The 20,315-nt window shown below is 41.6% G+C and overlaps 1 protein-coding gene across 1 annotated transcript in view; it reads right to left on the minus strand.

The window, feature by feature from the left end:
* The window catches only part of htra1b (HtrA serine peptidase 1b), a 49,242-nt gene extending 31,001 nt beyond the window's left edge, over positions 1-18,241 (minus strand). Inside the window, exons 1-2 of the mRNA XM_055646793.1 lie at positions 17,514-18,241; positions 2,732-2,831 (exon numbers count right to left, since the gene is read on the minus strand). Of these exons, the coding sequence (XP_055502768.1) occupies positions 2,732-2,831; positions 17,514-17,943 (530 nt within the window). The 5' untranslated portion in view covers positions 17,944-18,241. The remainder of the gene's footprint in view (positions 1-2,731; positions 2,832-17,513) is intronic.
* Positions 18,242-20,315: the final 2,074 nt, after the last annotated feature.

Here is a 20,315-nt window from a genome sequence, read left to right on the forward strand (position 1 = left end):
TGGCTTGCTTTTTATAGTAGGAAGGAACTGCAAATGCTGGTTTGCATTGGAGATAGACACAAAATGCTGGAGTAACTCAGAGACACTCTGAAGAAGGGTCTCGACCCGATAATTCACCCAAACCTTCTATCCAGAGATGCTGCCTGTCTCACTGAGTTACTCTAGCATTTTGTGTCCATCTAGTTGCTTTTTATACCTTGAGTGTCCCGGGTATTGGCAACATCTATCTTTGGTCTGTACAGAACAAGATTCAAGTCTTGATAAAACTTGATTATCTTTTGATATTTAAAACATAAGTTTCTACCAGTTAATTAGCAGTTTCCTATATAGACGACTTTATCTGATGTTGTGTCTGCTTCACCGGTCAGAATTTAGAAGAATTGAGGAGGATTGATTAAGATATACAAGATCCTAAGGAGTGCTGATAGGATGTAGTGATAATGTTTCCTTGGTAGAAGATTCTAGAAATAGAGGTTACAATTTCACCCAATTATTAGAGAAGAGGTGACATTTTCTCAAGTGTCTTTGGGTTGCCTTCCTCAATCTGCAATGGATGCAAAGTCTTTAGACATTTTCTATGGCAGAGATGGATAGATTCTTGATAAGCAGAGGGATAAAGGGCACTGTGGGGAAAAAGGCACCTGGAACTGGGATTTACATCAGATAAATCATGATATTAAATATCCAAACAGGTCTGGGGCACTTTGTAGCTACTTTTGTTCCTAATCATATCTTTGAATGAAAGATTTCACAGAAATACAGAATATCCAGTTTACATGTTAAATAAAAACAACATGATAGGCAAGGTTACACAAAAAAAGCTGGAAAACTCACAGCACATCTATGGAGCGAAGGATAGGCAAGTTGAACCCTTCTCACTGATCCTGGGTTTTAGTGAGGAAGGGGAGGAGACAGCAAGGTAACAAAATGGTTTGCCCCCGGGGTGCAGACTCCCCAAATGAATGAGGTGCTGTTCCTCCAATTCGGAGAGGTCGGAGAGTGGGAGGGGGGAGTTGAGTGCTGAGCCACCGGGAGGTCAGCTTGGTTATTGCGGACCGAGCGGAAACGATCGCCCAACCTGTGGTTGTTTTCTGCTAATCTGTAGCAGCGGACGCAATAGATGAGGTTGGAAGAGATGCAGGTAAACCTCTGTCGCACCTGGAACGATTGCTTGGGTCCCAGTCGAGGGGGGAGTAAAGGGACAAGTGTTGCATCTCTTATTGCTGACAGCAGAATTGACAATATTAGCACGGAATGTGAATGGGGGATACAGCGAGTGAATTAGATCGTACTTTGCCTTCATGAGGGGGTCTGTCAAACAACCGGTGTTGGGTGGAGTGGACTTGGATCAACTTTCGGATGACAACATCCGTTTCATTTAAAAGAAGGGGAAGGGAAGAAGTGAAATGAGAAAAGAATAAGTTGGTTTGAAAAGCAACCAGAACAGGTTGATAGTCCAGCAGACTAAAGATATTTAAGGGTGGCACATTGGCCGAATTGCTGCCTTACAGTGCCAGAGACACGGGTTTGATCCTGACTACGGGTGCTGCCTGAGTGGCTGTTGTACGTTCTTCCTGTGACTGCGTGCTCTTGTTTCCTTCCACATTCAAAAGACGTGCAAGTTTGTAGGTTAATTGACCTCAGTAAATTGTCCCTAGCGTCTAGGATAGAACTAGTGTATCGGTGATCATGGTCAGCATGGACTCGGGGGGCCGAAGGGCCTGTTTACAAACTGTATATCTAAACTAAACAGAACTAATAAAACTAGATTCCAAGTAAATGACTTTACTTCTACTTATTGGATTAAGTGTGCTGAAGTAATTCGACATTGGCCTTTGAAAATGTTGCACTCAAATATATTTACCAGTTATAAACCACATTGACCTAAAACTGAGCTGAGACAACCCACTCATGCCCACTCCACTTCTCCTGACCCATTCACCTTCCAACTGAATCTGCATTCATCTTCAACAGGTTTTTTTCCCAGCACAGTAAAGATATATGTTGCAGATATATAGGAACCAGCTGCAAAGGCCCCCCAACAATGGGTGGTTTTTACCTTGTAAAATTATTTACAAAAGCATCGAAATTTTGTGGTTGGTTGTTATCGGCTTCATCTCATATTGCTCCTTTTTTTTTTTACTTTGCTTGTTGCCCCGAAAGTAACCAATGTTTTGAAATTGTTCAATTGATAACTGAATTTGCAAATAATACTAGGAATGCAACCTATTACCGAGACTTTGAACTTCCTGAACCTAACTTTGAACTTAACTGACGCATGCCTCAGGTTAGAAAGTTCAAAGCCTGAGCAGTAGGTGGAATTGTTGCTCCACTTACAGACTTACCTTTCACATACTGGCAAATATAGAAATCAAACAGCGTCAACATCAAGTGTAATTTTACACAAACTTTAATCTGAAGGAGATGGGTCTTGTTAAATCTTTTGTATCCAGAAGATATCCTTTTCCCACTTTCTTTCTCAATTGGCATTTTTTTATCATTTAGTTTACCCAACACGCAGCCACCATGCCTTAAAAAAGCAAGCATAGCCAGAGAGAAGATTTTCATGTTTCTTCCTGTATTTCCACAGATGGCTGCTGTTTATTTAACTTCAGGAGATTTTTCAATCAATGACAGCATGCTCTTTTCAAGTGGCAACACGTCTGCAGAAGTGCTAATAACATGCAAATTACAGAGAAATTAATTGAATGACTTGAAGGGCATTGCATACCTACGAAAAAGTTCAATATGAACCACAGCAGGGGCTATTTTATCCACCACATCTGCAATAAAATTGTATTTGTGTCTCAGGCTGTTAGGATCATTCTGACCTGTGGACAAAAAAATATCAATGAATTAAACAGTTGTTAAGTATTTTTCTGCAGGTTAGCTATGCTGTATGAGATTTGTTCTCATCGTTAATTCAAATGATTGTACAACAGCACAGTTTTTGGTGATGAATTTGCTGGAATCTAGCTTGAATAAACATACTTAGTGAAAAAAAGACAGAGTGCTGGAATAGCTCAGAAAGTGAAACACCATCTCAGGAGAACATGGATAGGCGACGTTTCAGGTTGGGATCCTTCTTCAGAATCAGTCTGAAGAAGAGTCCTGACCAGAAATGTCACCTATCCAAGTTCTCCTGAGATGTTGCTTGACCGGTTGAATTAATCCAGCAACTGTCTTACTTTGTAAACCAGGATCTGCAGTTCCTTGTTTCTATACTTGGTATAGAACTAAATCTAGTTTCTAGAATTAAGAAATTTTAGAAATTCTTCTAGAATTCAAAATAACCAGCTGACCTATCAGCATTTATTTGCATAAGATAATTCCAATTAATTACTACCCAATTTGTGGAAATGTTCTCTCCTCTTACATGAATGGTTTAGATCTAATTTTCAGACCAAGGCCCTGCCTTTAAAGTCCCCAATCACCAGAAATAACTTTTCTCCACCATCAGGCATTCTTAATCAATTGAAAACTGCAAAAATTGCACCTTTTTAAAATATGATATCTCTGCTTATATTTTAAATGCAAATTCATTTTCAATGCTGCTTTCTCTCTAAGGCTATTCTTTCAGATGCCAAAAATGTGATAGTATTCCAAATGTGGTCTCAAGAGGTTTGCTAGAACGTCTACACGTTTGTAGTCCAATTCTTCAAATGTTACACCTGCCTTTTTGATTATTTTCTGAGTCTGTCCATTGTATTTTGACGATTTATATGCACGGTTAAAACATACATACTCTTTCCATAATACCACACAATATAGTAATCTATACGGGCTTATCAAGTCTACACAGCCTCACAGAGCAAAATCTCATCACCACACTCATTTTGCACATAATTTATTCTCCTCACACCCTTCTTCCCCAAATGTGCAACTGAAAGTGCCCAACTAACCTACCTTGGGAACGTGGAAGGCAACCAGAGAACTGAAAGGAAGTCCACATGGTCACAGGGAGAATGCTCAAACTACACACAGACAGCACCAGAAATCAGGATTGAACTTGGAGGTAGACAAAAATGCTGGAGAAACTCAGCGGGTGAGGTAGCATCTATGGAGTGAAGGAATAGGTGACGTTTCGAGTCGAGACTCTTCTTCAGACTGATGCGGGGGGGGGTAAGAAGTAAGGAAGAGGCCGAGACAGTAGGCTGTGAGAGCGCCGGGAAGGGGAGAGGAAGGAGGGAGAAAGCAAGGACTACCTGAAATTGGAGAAGTCAATGTTCATACTGCTGAGGTGTAAACTACCCAAGCAAAATACGAGGTGCTGCTCCTCCAATTTGCGGTGGGACTCACTCTGGCCATGGAGGAGACCCAAGGCAGACAGGTTGGATTCAGAATGGGAGGGGGGTTTGAAGTGCTGAGCTACCTGGAGATCAGGTTGGTTTTGAGCGGAGGTGTTGGGTGAAGCGATCGCCAAGCCTGCGCTTGGTCTCTCCGATGTAGAGCAGTTGACACCGAGAACAGCAGATGCAATAGATGAGGAGTGAACTTGGTCTCTGTAGCTGTGAGGCAGCAACAATGCATCACTGTGTTTTGGGCCACCATTCTGAACAGCTTTTGACCAGTTGGAAACTTCCAAACCAACCAATTTTGCTGTCCACAAGTACAACATCAGAAGGCACAAAAAGTGACATTGATAGATTGATTTAGTTACAGAAGGGCGCAAGACACAAGGGAAAATCCAACATTAAGACATTAAGGGGATGCTGAAAATACTCAGCAATTCAGGCAGCATCTGTGCAAAGAGAAACATAATGATTCAGGATGGTCACCATTCATCAGAACTGGAAAAGTTTGAAATAAAACAAGTTTTTAATGCAGAGAAAAGGGGGTATGGAAGGGAATGGAATATCAATGACAATGTGGAGACTGGAAGAAACGAAATGACACATGGTGGTAGTCCAGGATAATGGAAGGTGGTAATAACCATATAACCATATAACAATTACAGCACGGAAACAGGCCATCTCGGCCCTACAAGTCCATGCCGAACAAATTTTTTTTCCCCTTAGTCCCACCTGCCTGCACTCATACCATAACCCTCCATTCCCTTCTCATCCATATGCCCATCCAATTTATTTTTAAATGGCTGGTGAATACAAAAAGGCATATTTGAGATAGGTATAAATAAGAAATAATGACTAAAATCTGAAATCACAAATACAGGAGAGAGAAAATAAAATCTGGAAACGCTGGAAATGTAAGGTACAAGACTCGAATGGTTGATTAACAAAAACTGTGGGATACAACATTAAAAACAGAGGGCTATGATCTGCCACGTTGGAGATATAACACTGTTCAACAAACTTTTGAGTTTGGAATTCCTTTCACTATCAGGGCTATTGGCCTCTGGATGACACAGATCAGAACAGGCCAAGAATCAAGGAACTCAGTCAAGAGCCAGAGATGAAACAAAGGAGAAACAAAATCCAGCAAGCCACACTCATCTCTAATATACAGACTTAAAATGGGTTGTAGCAGCAGATGGATAGGTTACTTTAAAAAAATAAATGGACAAATAGTAACACAAACAATTTCAGTGCAATGGGGTAATAGAATAGCAAAGAGCCAGTGCCGACACAAACACCTGAACCAACTCCATCTGTGCTCTATACGACTGATCAAGTTTCAAGTCCCATGAGATTGCAAGATATTTGGCATCTCAAGCCCATTCAAAACATGACACTTCCCACAGTGCAGTGCACTCTCAATAGTGCACTGAAATTACTGAACAAAATGTGTGCTCGAGTCGCTGAGAGATGCATTGAACAGTACACCATAGAAACAGGCCCTTTGGCCCATGATGTCTGTTCAAATCATAATGCTATTTCCAGGGAACCTGTACTATTAGGTCCCCCAGTTCTATAACACTCTGTCATTGATCGTCCAAGATCAACTTCCCACAATGCAACAGCTCGCGCTTATCTCATTGGCCTGTTTATCCCACTAATCAAGGTCCCGCTGTAATTCGTGATAATCTTCACTGTCTGCAATACCACTTGTTTGTGTCATCTGCAACCTTACTAACCGCGTCTTGTACATTCATCTCCAAATTATTGGCAAACCACAAGGAGTCCATCACCAACCACTAAGGCATGCCGCTAGTCATGGGCCTCATTACTCCAAAAAAAAACCAGGGGATCCCAACTGGAGAAACCCCCCAACTATCCCTAAACCAGGGGATCCCGTCCTTTTTCGTCCCATTTACCCCCGGCAACTTTAATAGCACATAACAATGTTATTTCACTTATTTATGAACAACTAATGATGAACAGGTACTGGTATACCAGAACCAAACACAGTCAGTTAATGAGAAAAAAAAAGATGTACAAATCCAGAATCAACAAATTTACCCCCTGGGTAGGGTGAAAATTACCCCCTGGGGGTAAATTTAGCCCAGGTTGGGAACCCTTGCCCTAAACAATCCAGCTTTCTAAATGCATTCATACCTAATCCCTCAGAATCCACTCCAGTGACCAACCTACCATATAAATTAGGCTTACTGGTCTACAGTTCTAAGGTTTCTTTTTTACAGCCCTTCTTAAATATAAAAACAATGTTAGCCACCTTCCAGCTCCTTCCTGTAGCTAACGATAATGCACATATCTCAGCCAGGGCTCTCACAATTTCTTCTCTAATCTCCTGCAGGGTTCTTGGATATACCTTAACAGTCCCCAGAGATTTTAAGATGTCCAACACCTCCTTTACTGTAATGTGCACTCTCCTAAGATGTCTGCATTAACTTTTCCAAGCTTCCTATTATCCTGTCTTTCTCTATAGCAAAAAACAAATATTCATTTGCAGTCTTGCCCATGTCCTGCGACTCTACACATAGATGTCCATTTTGGTCTTTTAGGGGCCCTAGTTATTCTAGCCTCAATATCTGTTGTCATGCAAGGTTCACAACTCCTGCCCAACTTTCCCTTCACTCTACCAAGAAGGTGCAGACCATGAAATGTTGCTCCTCACTTTTAAAAGCTTCCCTCTTGCCCGACATCCTTTTACTCACAAATAACCTATTCTAATCAACTTCTGCAAGCTCCTGTTCAATATCATCAGAATTCGCCTTGCCTCAATTTAGATAATTAGCTTCTGTTATTTTTCATAATTATTTTAAAACTTAAAAGTTCATTGTTTCCAAAGTGTTCCCCCACTAACAAATCAGTGATTTGCTTTGTGCTATTCCCCAAGATTAGGTCTAGCTTTCTTTTCCATATTAGGGCCTCTACATATTGTCTGAGGAAGCTTTCCTGAACACACCCAACAAATTCTATTCCATCTAAATATTTAGCACAATTGTAGTCCCAGTCTATATTAGGAATGTTAAATATCCTACTATGACAACCGTCTTAATTTTGCAACAATCTGCAAATCCCTATGCTATTTTTGTTCCTCTTACCACCTATTTGAGGGCATATAGTACCACCTCCAACGTTTTGATCAACCCCTTCTTATCCACCCATAAACCCTTATTGGATAATCCCTCACTAATATCATTTTGAACAACTGCCATCTTCTCAATCAAAACTGTAACTCCCTCTCCTCTCTTTCCTGCCTGTAGCACCTGTATCAGTCCTGTCACCGCCTTAGCCATGTTTCCATAATGGCTATAACGTCCCAGTCACACATACCTTGCCAAGCCCTGCGTTTATTCCTCTTACCTGTCAGTCCTCTTGCACTGAACTAAATGCAATTTAATCAAATTGCCTATCCTCACTTCAGTTTAGTTTATTGTCACATGTACTGAGGTACAGTGAAAAGCTTTCCTCCCACTTCCTCCCATATTCCACCCTATTTTTTCCAATGAATATGTTTTTTTCCCATATGAATACGTATCAACTTCCAGCCTCTCGTATGCCTCTCGACTGCTTAGCAAACTTGCCTGCCAGGATATTGATTCACCCTCCTGTTCAAGTATAACATCCTTCAGCACAGGTAACTTCCGCTTCAGAAGAGATCCCAATGGTCCAAAGCTCGGAATCTCTGTCCCAGCTCTTCCGTCACATATTCATCTGTCCTATCCTCCTTTTCCTATCTTCACTAGCACATGGCACTGGTCTGTATTCCAAATGTCCCTGTTTGTTCATGTGTTTGTCTCAACGCCTCTAATGTTGCTATTGTATCTGCTTCCACCACATCCAATGTAAATTGGATATTTATATGGACGGGAAGGGAATGGAAGGTTATGGTATGAGCGCAGGTATATGGGACTAGGGGAGAATATGTGTTCGGCACGGACTAGAAGGGTCGAGATGGCCTGTTTCCGTGCTGTAAATTGTTATATGGTTATATGGTTATCCCCCTACAAGCATGTCCCATCCACCTATCACTCTCAATGTAAAAGAAAATGCCAAGTACATCTCCTTTATATTTACCCATGCTCAGCTTAAAGCGATGCCCTCATTTATTTGCATATCCACCTGGAAAAACTCCACCCTATCTATGCCTCTCCTAATTTTATGCATTACTTGTTTAATGTATCTTGTGTTTTATGACTGTTGGAAGATCAGTTTCCCTCCTGGGATAAATAAAGTTCCATCGTATCGTATCAACTCTCCCGCTGCCTTTGACGCTCCAGAGAAAACAATCCTACTTTGTCAACCTCTCCTTGCAGCGAGACACATCCATCTTGATGAATACAAAACTAAAATACCCCTCCTCCACACATTCTAAATTTGATCTTTGCTTTTCCATTTTGATTTTATCCAATTTTCCATTATCGAGCAACTGGATTCATTATTAATGCCATGAAATTCTAGCAAATTCGCACATTCTTCAATTTCTACTGAAGGCATTATTGTAATCCAATGTTCTTGTTACCTAACAAGGAACAGCTGAAGGCTCAAGTCATAAAAATGTTCCACACTCACATGATTAAAAAGAAATGCAAGATGTCTGGCTGCTTGCTCCTTTGACCATGCGTCCCAAACTAGTCCTTCATTCTTGCTGCCAAGATTGCTCAACATTTCTACAGGAGATTCCTCTTTTATAGTCAAAACGGGACCGTAACCCAACACGGCAAAGCAAGCAGTCAGCTTTCATTCAGAGAAGGTTTCCGAAAATTAGAATGGGAGCAGGAGGAATGATATTTGAACCAGTTTTTCATGAAACTATCAGATTCTCTGGAATCTAAAGCGCTTTAATTGGGTCCTCCTGCAATTTTTCAGCAAAATCTCAAGCCAATCATAATCGTAATTTATTAGCCAAGTATGTTTCGCAACATACGAGGAATTTGGTTTGCCAGACAGTCATACCAAAAAAGCAACAAGACACACAACTACATTAAAAATTGACATAAACATCAACCACAGCAGCTCCTCCACATTCCCCACTGTGTTGGGAGGCAATAAACTCTTATCTTCTTTCCTCTGGTCGGTCGGGGGAGTTGAATCAACCGCAGCCAGCAATCGAGCTCCCACATTAGGGCGGTCTAAGCTCCCGCAACGGGATGGTCGAAACTCCTGCAGCTTGGAGTCCCCAAAGACGGTCCCTATCCAAGGACTGCCAGCTTCACGATGTTATGTTTGGATCCTATGCAGTTTGCATATTGGGCCAATACATCTGTGGATGACGTAGTCAACCTGGGCCTGCACTTCATCCTACAGCACCTAGACCGCCAGGGGACCTATGCTGGGTGAGAGCTACTACACTCCAAACTTTCCGAGTTGACTGTGCCTGAACCCCTCTGTCGGTGGATCACCAGTTTCCTGACAGACAGGAAGCAGCATGTGAGGCTGGGGAAGCACATCTCGGACCCGCAAACGCTCAGCATAGGAGCACCGCAAGGCTGCGTACTCTCTCCTCTCCTTTACTCTCTCTACACCAACGACTGCACCTCCACTGACACCTCTGTCAAGCTTCTCAAGTTTGCGGACGACACAACCCTGATTGGACTGATCCAAAATGGGGAGGAATCTGCTTACAGACAGGAAGTGTCACAGCTGGCATCCTGGTGCCATCGCAACAACCTGGAGCTCAATGCTCTTAAGACAGTGGAATTGATTGTAGACTTTAGGAGAGCTCCCCCTCCCCTCACCTCACTCACCATCAACAACACCACAGTCACATCAGTGGAGTCTTTTAAGTTCCTGGGAACCATCATCTCCAATGACCTTAAGTGGGGGGCTACCATCGACTCCACAGTCAAAAAGGCACAACAGAGGATGTACTTCCTACGGCAGCTGAGGAAGCACAATCTGCCACAGGCAATGATGGTCCAATTCTACACGGCCATCGTAGAGTCTGTTCTCACCTTCTCCATCATGGTCTGGTTAACCTCAGCCACCAAGCACGAAACTTGGAGGCTGCAGCGAATCGGCCGATCAGCAGAGAAGATTATTGGCTGCAACCTTCCCTCCATTGATGAACTGTAAACTGCAAGGGCCAGGAAGCGAGTGGGCAAGATCATCTCTGACCCCTCTCACCCTGGCCACAAATTCTTTGAATCACTTCCCTCTGGAAGGCAACTCCGGACTGTCAAAGCTGCCACAGCCAGGCATAAAAACAGTTTTTATGCACGAGTAGTTGCTCTACTCAACAGCCAAATATCTGTAGCCTCCCTTTGATTGGGTATTTTGTTGGTTCACATGCTTGATCATTGGTGTTTTATCATTAATGTTTTATTATTATTAATGTTTAGTGTTTTCTAAGTCATTTGTAACTGTCACTGTATGTCATGTTACTTGTGGGTGGAGCACCAAGGCAAATTTCTTGTATGTGAATACTTGGCCAATAAACTTACTTACTTACTTATTAGCTGACATCCTAATTTTCAGTCTGAAGAAGGTTCCCAACCCATCTCCTCTAGACATCCAGCCTGACCCGCTGAGTTACTCCAGCACTTTGTGTTTTTATTTGTAAAGCAGCACCTGCAGCATCTTGTATGTCCTGATTTAATTTATTTTTAGGACGGTGCTGAACAACGTGAAGTATTTTGTTGCTTTCTGTTTTACAATACATTTCTTCCTATCTAGACAGCTACTGAAGATGTGAGTAATGACCAGGGAATTTTCTCTATACATGCTACAAAATCATACTTAGAGATCGTTAGTATCCATTTTGGCCTGATTGCAGTATTAACTAGGAAATGTTGGTGTATACCTGCCATTAAGTAGCAGCTTAAAAGCCCAGAAAGTTCATAGCAATGCATTGATGCTTGCCATGGACCACACAGCTTTCCACAATCACCAAGCAGTTGCCATGTCAAGGGCTTTGCCTTTCCTGACACCCTCTGTAGTTAGGAGGCATCACCTAGAATTCCTGATGTTGGATTCCCTGAAGCTACCAATGGTTGAACCATTAAACCAAACACATTTAAAACTTCTTAAAGAGAACACACATCACAATGGGCTAAATATTGGAGTATACAAATGTGAGATGAGATATCAAAATGCATTGTGGTTTGATACAATTATGCAAGAAAAATGTAACATGCATTCATAAAATTTGCCCCTTTTAGGAACGGATAGTTTGTCAACCAGTTAGAACAGTTTAACAGTCCATTTAAAAATATCTTAAATAAAATTATCAGGATCTTTATAGTAAACACCAGAAAGCCACATCATTTTAGGTAATTCCATTGGTGAAGGTAGGAAATTGCTAAACCTGTGAATAACTAGGTTATTGACAGCATATTTGGGGTTTTCATAGATTTTTTTTAAGCTGGGGCACCAACATATGAAACAAGATGCCACAAGTTTCACCAATTGCAATAGTGATGAAGGTCTAAATGGGAAATGTTGAAGCATTTCACACTGGGCATGGCTGTGACAGCATCAATAGCCAGCACTGTTAAACGCATCAGGATGGGTATTACAAACTGCCAAGAGAATAAATCAGTGGTTATTGCTTTTTGGAAGATTTATGGTTCTGATGTTCCACATTTAATTGAAATCTGTTCTTTTGGATTTTCAAATGGAACACTATTCACTTCTTCCTCTGATGAGCCTCTTGGATTTTAAAGTTCAAATTCAAATATTCCCAGAGTTTAAAATAATTGAGAAAAATAGGGAATTACACTCAAACTAGTGTACATTGTACAAGCACATAATTATGCTTCTTCATAAAGACCGTATGATTCATGCACCCACAAATCTCTCTACAGAAGATGCCCAACCTGCTGGGCATGATTTAAAATCATGAAAGAATTTGTAAAACCAGACTATGTGATTAATAATAGCTAACAGTGAAAATATTCAGGTTGAATAACTGCTGTTCAACTAAAAAGAGGAACTGCCCAATTACTAGGATTTATAACACCCAGAACTGGTGAGATTTGGCTGAATTTCAACATTATAACAACAATTAGCTTTTGCTTCCCAGCAAAGCATGGTTGATATTTAAAATAGCATCAAGCCTCCAGTTAGACAGTGGAACCGTTTTTTTTTTTAATGTTCTTTGGATTGATTCCATCTCAGCATTTTTCACCAATTCTTATCCAACTGTCGTCACATTGAATAAAGATACAGCTAAATCACCCTAAAGAAAACTGTCATTTAACAACTGATAAATCACACGTGTAAATTGCATGTTCAGTATTAATGCGAGTTATGGACACAAAATAATTCCAATATTTATCAAATACATCCGAGAGATCAGTGATGGCCAATCCACGTGGATCAGCTCATTTCCTCTTTGAGTTAGAAATAACATTGTTTATAATGATCCAGCTGGTGATGTTACTCCACAAGAGTGCAGAGAGGAGATCCCAGGATAAATTTATCAGATGCCACTGACACATTAAACCAGATATCTTTTGCTCCCAATCATTTCAAGATTTTCTAAGGAATGCCTCTGGAAAACATGGGTCGGCTCAACAATTTGTCAATTTTGATTATCGTGGGAATATGAAACACTTTAATCACCAAAAGAGCTGCTATAAATTAGTACTTTCTTAAAAAAAAAACATTAGAAGTTTGATTCCTCAAGTGTGTTTGTACTTTGTCTGTAATGTGTTTTCCCCTGAATCACACTGGCTGAACATCTGCGGTACCAGAGGGATAACCACAGTTAGTGCGTCAGTACATCTGGATGCCATATACCAGCTAGTTGTTGAGCATCTGTAGCATTAGTGAACTGCTGTTAAGCTGAAGAGAAGATGTCCTTTGAATCAGGCACGCAGCTTTACGTCAAGCTGTCAGATGGGGCTGGCATATGAATGGTATCCCAGGCTCATTTTAATTGTGTCATCAACCTTGTGTGTGGGAGGTGTGTGTGTGTGTGTGTGTGTGTGTGTGTGTGTGTGTGTGTGTGTGTGTGTGTGTGTGTGTGTGTGTGTGTGTGTGTGGGGGGGGGGGGGGGGGGATATGGTAAGTGCACTTAATTTAAAACATGAGAGTATTTACTAGTATTTTAATATGTCATTAAATTTTTTTTTGCTACTTGATTTTAAAAATATATGTTTTAACTACATTTTGATGGTTCTGAAAGACTGACCATCAGAGACATATAAAAAATAAAGTTAGTCATTAAAGAATGCAATGTATAGAAAGGAACTGCTAATACTGGTGTATATACAAAGTGCTGGAGTAACTCAACTGGTCAAGCAATATCTCTGGAGAACAAGAATATGCAAGTTTCGGGTCAGAACCCTATTTGGTTTGGAGATCCTGACCTTTTCCGTTGTCTGTAACGAGTTTGCATATTCCCCAAGTAATCACATGGGTTTCCCCACAAATGTTCCAGTTTTCTGCCACATCGTTAAGAGGTCTTAGTTGACAGATCAAATGGCTACTATAAATTACTCAACATTTAAATGAGTGATAGGCGAATCTGTGAAGATGTTGATGGGCATGTGAAATAAATTAGATTACCAGTAAAACAAGAGGAGGACATGAGATTGATAGGATTGCTTCAAAAACCAGTGTGGACTCAGTGGGTCAAATGCCCCCTTTCCATGTCAGAAGATAGTGAGAAATGTGGCATGGGTTGCTGCATCATGGACATGTGATAATGTTTCTCTGGCATATTATGAAAATATGGCTATCTCCCACAGTTGGCAAATATCCCAAGTACTTTAGCTACCTGTTGGGTCAGTTGGGCATTTGACAAAAATCATCATCATATTGCTAAATGTCTATGAATGAACTAGTTGATTCATTACGCATCCCACTTTTTAAAATGGTGAATATAAACAGACATCACCGAGAATGAAGAAACCTTCAAGATCATTAGGTGATGTACCCAGTTTAGGATCTTGATCAAAACATTCAGATAAAAGGCCCACTTGTCAATACAAGAAATGTCTAACTATGTGATTAGAACTGGTGCTTCAATCCAATTTGATGATTATCATGAAACTGTGTGGAAATGGTTGCCAAAGATCTTCTGCCACAAACACAGATTGCCTGTAGTATTTAGACTTTATTGACACTGAGTTTTCCCACAATTACTTGATAATCCATTAAAACAGAACAGACAAATGGACTTGTGATATTTTAACATACTTTGTAAAAGCTAAATTAAAAATATGGTGAGAAAGTCAAAAATATGGCAGTATAGTCAAATAGTTCAAAGTATCTGTTCCCATCTTCAGACCATAAAAATCACACCACAGCTGAATTGATGCTTCCAGCTAAATTCACCTACTTGACATGGCCTACCATATTATTTATTAAATTTGATCTCACAAATACGAGTATGGCCTACCAATATAGAAATTATTATAATCGAACAATTTGGAGAAGTCTATCTACATACAATTCTGATTCCAACACATTTGATATGTATTTACCTTCACCAGTCAGGGATTAATCGAGTGGAAATGATCAGGGATGTTTTCTTAAAACAATCTAAACTATTGGTAGAGCTGCTGCCTTACAGCACCAGAGACCCAGTTTCGATGCTGGCTTCAGATGCTGCCTGTGTGAAGTTTGCATGGTCTCCGTGACCACATGGGGTTCCTCCTGGTGCTCCAATGTCCTCCAACATCACAAGGACATGCAGCTTAATAGCTTAAATGGCCTCTGAAAGTTGCCCCTGGTGTGCAGTGGATGAGAAAGTGGAATATCATAGAACTGGTGTGAATAGGTGATCAATAGTCGACATTGGCTCAGTGGGCCCAAGGGACTGTTTCCATGTTTCTTTCAATTAACCCCTTAAGTGCTTACTATCCAGAGCTACTCATTGTTTGCTTCACGTTAATCACCCATTTCAATTCCTACTAGTTTCCTTACTGCTAAATACTGAATTGTTTTGTTGATTTGATTTTATTTAGATCATATTTCAACAAGAAATTAAACATTTCTAGATAGTTTCATGTTTAGATGCAGCAGAATTGCATTTAGACAATAGGTGCAGGAGTAGGCCATTAGGCCCTTCAAGCCAGCACCGCCATTCACTGTGATCATGGCTGATCATCCACAATCAGTACCCCGTTCCTGCCTTCTCCCTATATCCCTTGCCTCCGCTATCTTTAAGAGCTCGATCAATCGAACATATCAAACCTTTGTGTTTCAAACAAATCATAAGTATAACTGCTCTGGCACTGGATGGTGCGCATTTTCCCTTTGTAGGTCACATCAATAGATGCGGCCGCTCTGAATTCTATCTTTAAAACAAAGCCACAGGATGGAGAGGTCTTCTTTAACACTGTTGCTTATTAAAACATAACACTGTTGCTTATTAAAACAAACCTTCAATCAGGATTGGCTCAAGAGTAACTCGGGAGACGAACTTGGAACATCGCAGAAATGACAAGTAAACGGCAAACTTGTCATACCCGTGGGAACTCGGTTAAACTCTTGATCATACACTTGCAATCTCGTACACAACCACGAGTCTTTCACTCGGGGTACCTCTCGTCTCAACTCGCAACGTGAGAACCAGTTTACTCTCTCTTGAAATCATCCAGAGAATTGGCCTCCACTGCCTTCTGAGGCAGAGAATTCCACAGATTTACAACTCTCTGGGTGAAAACGTTTTTCCTCATCTCTGTTCTAAATGGCCTACCCCTTATTCTTAATCTGTGGCCCCTGGTTCTGGATTCCCCCAACATCGGGAACACGTTTCCTGCCTCTAGCGTGTCCCAACCTGTCCAAGTACACTGTATCCTAATAGCATCCTCCTCACAGTTCACACTGCCACCCAGCTTTGTGTCATCTGCAAATTTGCTAATGTCACTCTAAAACCCCTTAATCTAAATCATTAATGTGTATTGTAAATAGCTGCGGTCCCAGCACCGAGCCTTGCGGTACCCCACTAGTCACTGTCTGCCATTCTGAAAGGGACCCGTTAATCCCTACTCTTTGTTTCATATCTGCCAACCAATTTTCTATCCATGTCAGCACTCTAACTTGATTTAATTGATTATAACATCGTGGTTTCCTCCCAAGTCCCAAAGATGTGCAGGTTTCTAGGTTAATTGGCATCAGTAAATTAATTGGCCGTAATATGTAAGGAATGTATGATTAAGTGAAATTACATAAAAGTATGAATGGGTATGAGCGCGATGGCCAGCATAAAATCAGTGGTCTAAAGGTGTAGGAAAGAACTGCAGATGCTGGTTTAAAGAACCCAGTCTGAAGAAGGGTCTCGACCCAAAACGTCACCTATTCCTTCTCTCCAGAGATGCTGCCTGTCCCGCTGAGTTACTCCAGCATGTCGTGTCTGCCAGTGGTCTCAAGGGCCACTTTCCAATCAGTATCTCTAAACTAAACTAAATGAATGGAAAGAAAATCGAGACAAAAAATATATATACGGGAGAAAAACTGACCATGCGCCCAACTAACCAACGTGTTTCATGATGTATTTCTTTGTAGTGGCTCGCAATGCACATTCTACATTCACGCACCATAAAAAGTATTGAGATTTGGGGAGCAAATGGTTAATTTACTGGAACCAACATTGGGAATTAAGTTTGTTTAATTCCTACAACACACATCCCCCAGTTGTTTACACTGAAATGAAACAAAAACATCTTGCCGAATATTGAAGGGCATTCTTAATCCAAGCTCCTCCTCAACCCACAGATTTCATTGCGATTCACTTAATTTTCCAATTAACAGCCGGCTACTGGCAAACGGCCAGGTACTTCAACTACACTGGGATTTGATGCTCTAAGAAGAATGTGCATATGCACACACTAACACAAAAAGCTGCAATGGCCATATCCAGACCCAAGCCAGTGTAATTAAATGATATGTGTAGAATAACAGGACACCTGTCAAAGTACGGTCCCACTCCTATTCACGTGCATTCGCCATTCGTGACTGGACCATTATAACCTCTGCATCTCGGGTAATAAAGTACACGATAAAAACTGAGTTTATGTATTTCCTGTTAAAACCAAACTGAATAGATATATATAGTGTAGGAAGGAACTGTGGATGCTGGTTTACATCGAAGATAGACATAAAATGCTGGAGTAACTCAGCGGGTCAGGCGAGGCAGCATCTCTGAAATGAAGCATCTCTGAATATAGTATAGGCATGCTACTTCCATGCAGACACACATCATTATTGTCCATAGCTGTAAGTGAAAAGGTGCCCCATTCCTCGCCCACCGCTTACCTAGACCACAGGCTCCCCTCTGGATGAAGATGACGGGAGGCTGGTTGAGGCTCTGAGCCCGGCGGCTCACTGCCTTCAGCTGGCAGACGTTGCGGTAGGTGCTGCCGTCGCTGCCGCACACCGGCTCGGGGTTGGCACACACGCAAACGCCCTTGATTCTCCTCTTGCCCGGGTAGGCGGCCGGCGGCACCGAGCACTTGAGCTCCTCGCCGCAGCCGCTGGCGTCCGCTCGGCCGCCGCACGAATCGCCCTCACCGGCGGCGCAGACCCGGCAACAGCCGCAGGCGTCCTGCACCTGCCCGGCCCAGCAGTCGGCGGGTGGCTCCGGGCAGCGGGACAGGTCGCACGTCTGCTCGCAGCGGGGGGAGCGCCTGGTCAACCTGCCGTCCACCAACAGCCAGCAGGCAGCTAACACCGCGCACCACAGCATCGTCTGTCTCAAAGCAGCGCCCGCGGTGTAGTCTGCATCAAAGCCCCGGGGGATGTTGTTAATGAACCGCCTCGACTGCAGCTAAAGTGAAATAAAACCCTTCCCTGCTCAAAGACTCATGGCCTGGGGAAAAGTCGCCCTTAGCTTTGGATGCAAGTCGTCGCCTACCCGGAGTCAAAGTAGCGCCTACTGTATCAGGCGGGCCGGTTTCATGAAAGTGTTGTGGCTGCTTTCTGACAGCGCGAAGGATCAAACCCGCTGGATGTCACACACACCGGCTGCCCAGCTCCATTGGAGGAGGCGAGCGGTTCTCCACCCCCACGACCCGCCCTCTCCTCTCTCTTGATTCTCCAGTACCCACCTTCACCACATCCCTCCCTCTCGCTGCCTCTAACCGTCTCCCATTCCTCTCCTCCCAACTTGACATTTCATAAAGCCTTTGCAAACCGACCATTCCAATTACAGAGAAACTATTTTTTTTGAGACTCTCATTTTGAACATCGCTCTGTAAAACAAAGGCAACCGTGACCCCAGCACAATCTGATTAAATCACCCGAAACAAGTCCATTTCCCATTGCGGTTGATTGAAGCTAATGGTGCGATGACCTATGAATTATGAGCTTTGCTTGAATGATCGTCCTAACCATCTACTGCGATTTAGTTCCAGCGTATCAAAGCAGAGTTATAATCAAATCCTGGCAGAAACGAAAACGTGTGGGAGAGATGCGATTGCTATTATAAGAATACGTCCATGCTCTCAGCACCACTTGTATAATTCAGATTTCAGTTTGCAACTTGGCGCTGTCTCCTTTGGAAATTTTTATGAATTACAACCAAAGCTACGTTTGATGTATCCCAGTGTTCAAAAGCAATGTATTTCCGTTTGAATTTGGGGCATGATTCTAATGTCAATTAGCATGTGTGAGGACCCAGATTAATGAAGCTATTAACTTTTAAATATATATTTAAATATATATATATACACACACACATATATATTTATTATGGTGTAGCTTAATCATTTAAAATTCGTTTTGAATGTTTGCAACCCTTTCGATGAGTATATAGTTATATACTACTACTTTTGCAAGTCAGATTTCCGAATCTGTCTACTAACAATTCTAAGTTTATAAATAAAATTCCACATATATTAAATGTCATATGTACAGGGAATGAATAATAAAATTCTTACTTGCTGAAGCTTACAGGCCCATGACTCTACAAATAAATATACAATGATTAACAATACAATAAGTTATCACAAATACTAGATAATAGTACAAATCAAAGAACCTAGTGCAACCAAAACAATGTTTCCATAGTTTAGAAACAGTGAACGGCATATGTTGGTTTATACCAAAGATGGACACAAAGTGCTGGAGTAACTCAACAGGTCAGGCAGCATTACTGGAGAACATGAATAGGTGATGTTTCTCGCTAGAGATACTGCCTGATCTGTTGACTTACTCCAGCACTTTGTGACTATTAAAGACCATAGCTGATAATTGCTGAGGTCAAGGTGTGGTTAGTGTGCAGTGTAGACCAAAAGCCTGATGGCTGATGGGAAGAAGCTGTTCTTGAACATGGAGGTAGCTATTCTCAGATTACAGTACCTTCTCCATGTTGGTAGCAGCAGGATGAGAATGTGGTCAGGCTGCTATGGGTCTTTGATGATAGAAGTTGGCTTTCTGTGGCAGCACTTCCTGTAGACCCCTTTTATGGTGGGGAGGTCAATGCATGATCTCCACTGTACAAAACAATGAATCCCCTCCATCGTCGAAGTAGGGCCATGGATTAGCTTTCTTTGTGATTGTATCAATGTGCTGGGGCCAGGACAGATCTTCAGAGATAGACATGCACAGGAAGATGAAAAAAAAGTTGAGTGTGTTTAATCGTCACATGTACCGACAACTGAAGAAACTAAATTTTTACTTGCTGCAGCTTACAGCCCATTAATGCAATAATATAAATAATACAATAAAATAATAACAGCAATACTATTTAACCATAATAGCACTAAAATTAGGTTTTATAGTGCAACTAAATTACAGTCCCATAGAAGATCAAAATCGTTGAGGTAGCAGTTTTTTGTGCAGTGTTTAAGAGTCTAATGGTTGCGAGGAAGCAGCTGTTTGACGTTTTCAGTGACGTACCAAGTCTCCTCAATTTTTGGGAATTAATGCTACTCCTTTGTGATTGCATCAATGTGCTGGGCTAGGGACATGCATGACCAGGAACTTGCTTACTCTTTCCACTGCCAATCCATCGACAGGTTCATCTATCCCCCAACGTGCCCTTCCTGGATTCAACAATCAGCGTATTGGTCTTGCTACCGTTAACAGCAAGATTGTTGTTCTGGTACTATGAAATTT

This window comes from Leucoraja erinacea, chromosome 15 (assembly GCF_028641065.1).
Source record: "Leucoraja erinacea ecotype New England chromosome 15, Leri_hhj_1, whole genome shotgun sequence".
Lineage (NCBI taxonomy): Eukaryota > Metazoa > Chordata > Chondrichthyes > Rajiformes > Rajidae > Leucoraja > Leucoraja erinaceus.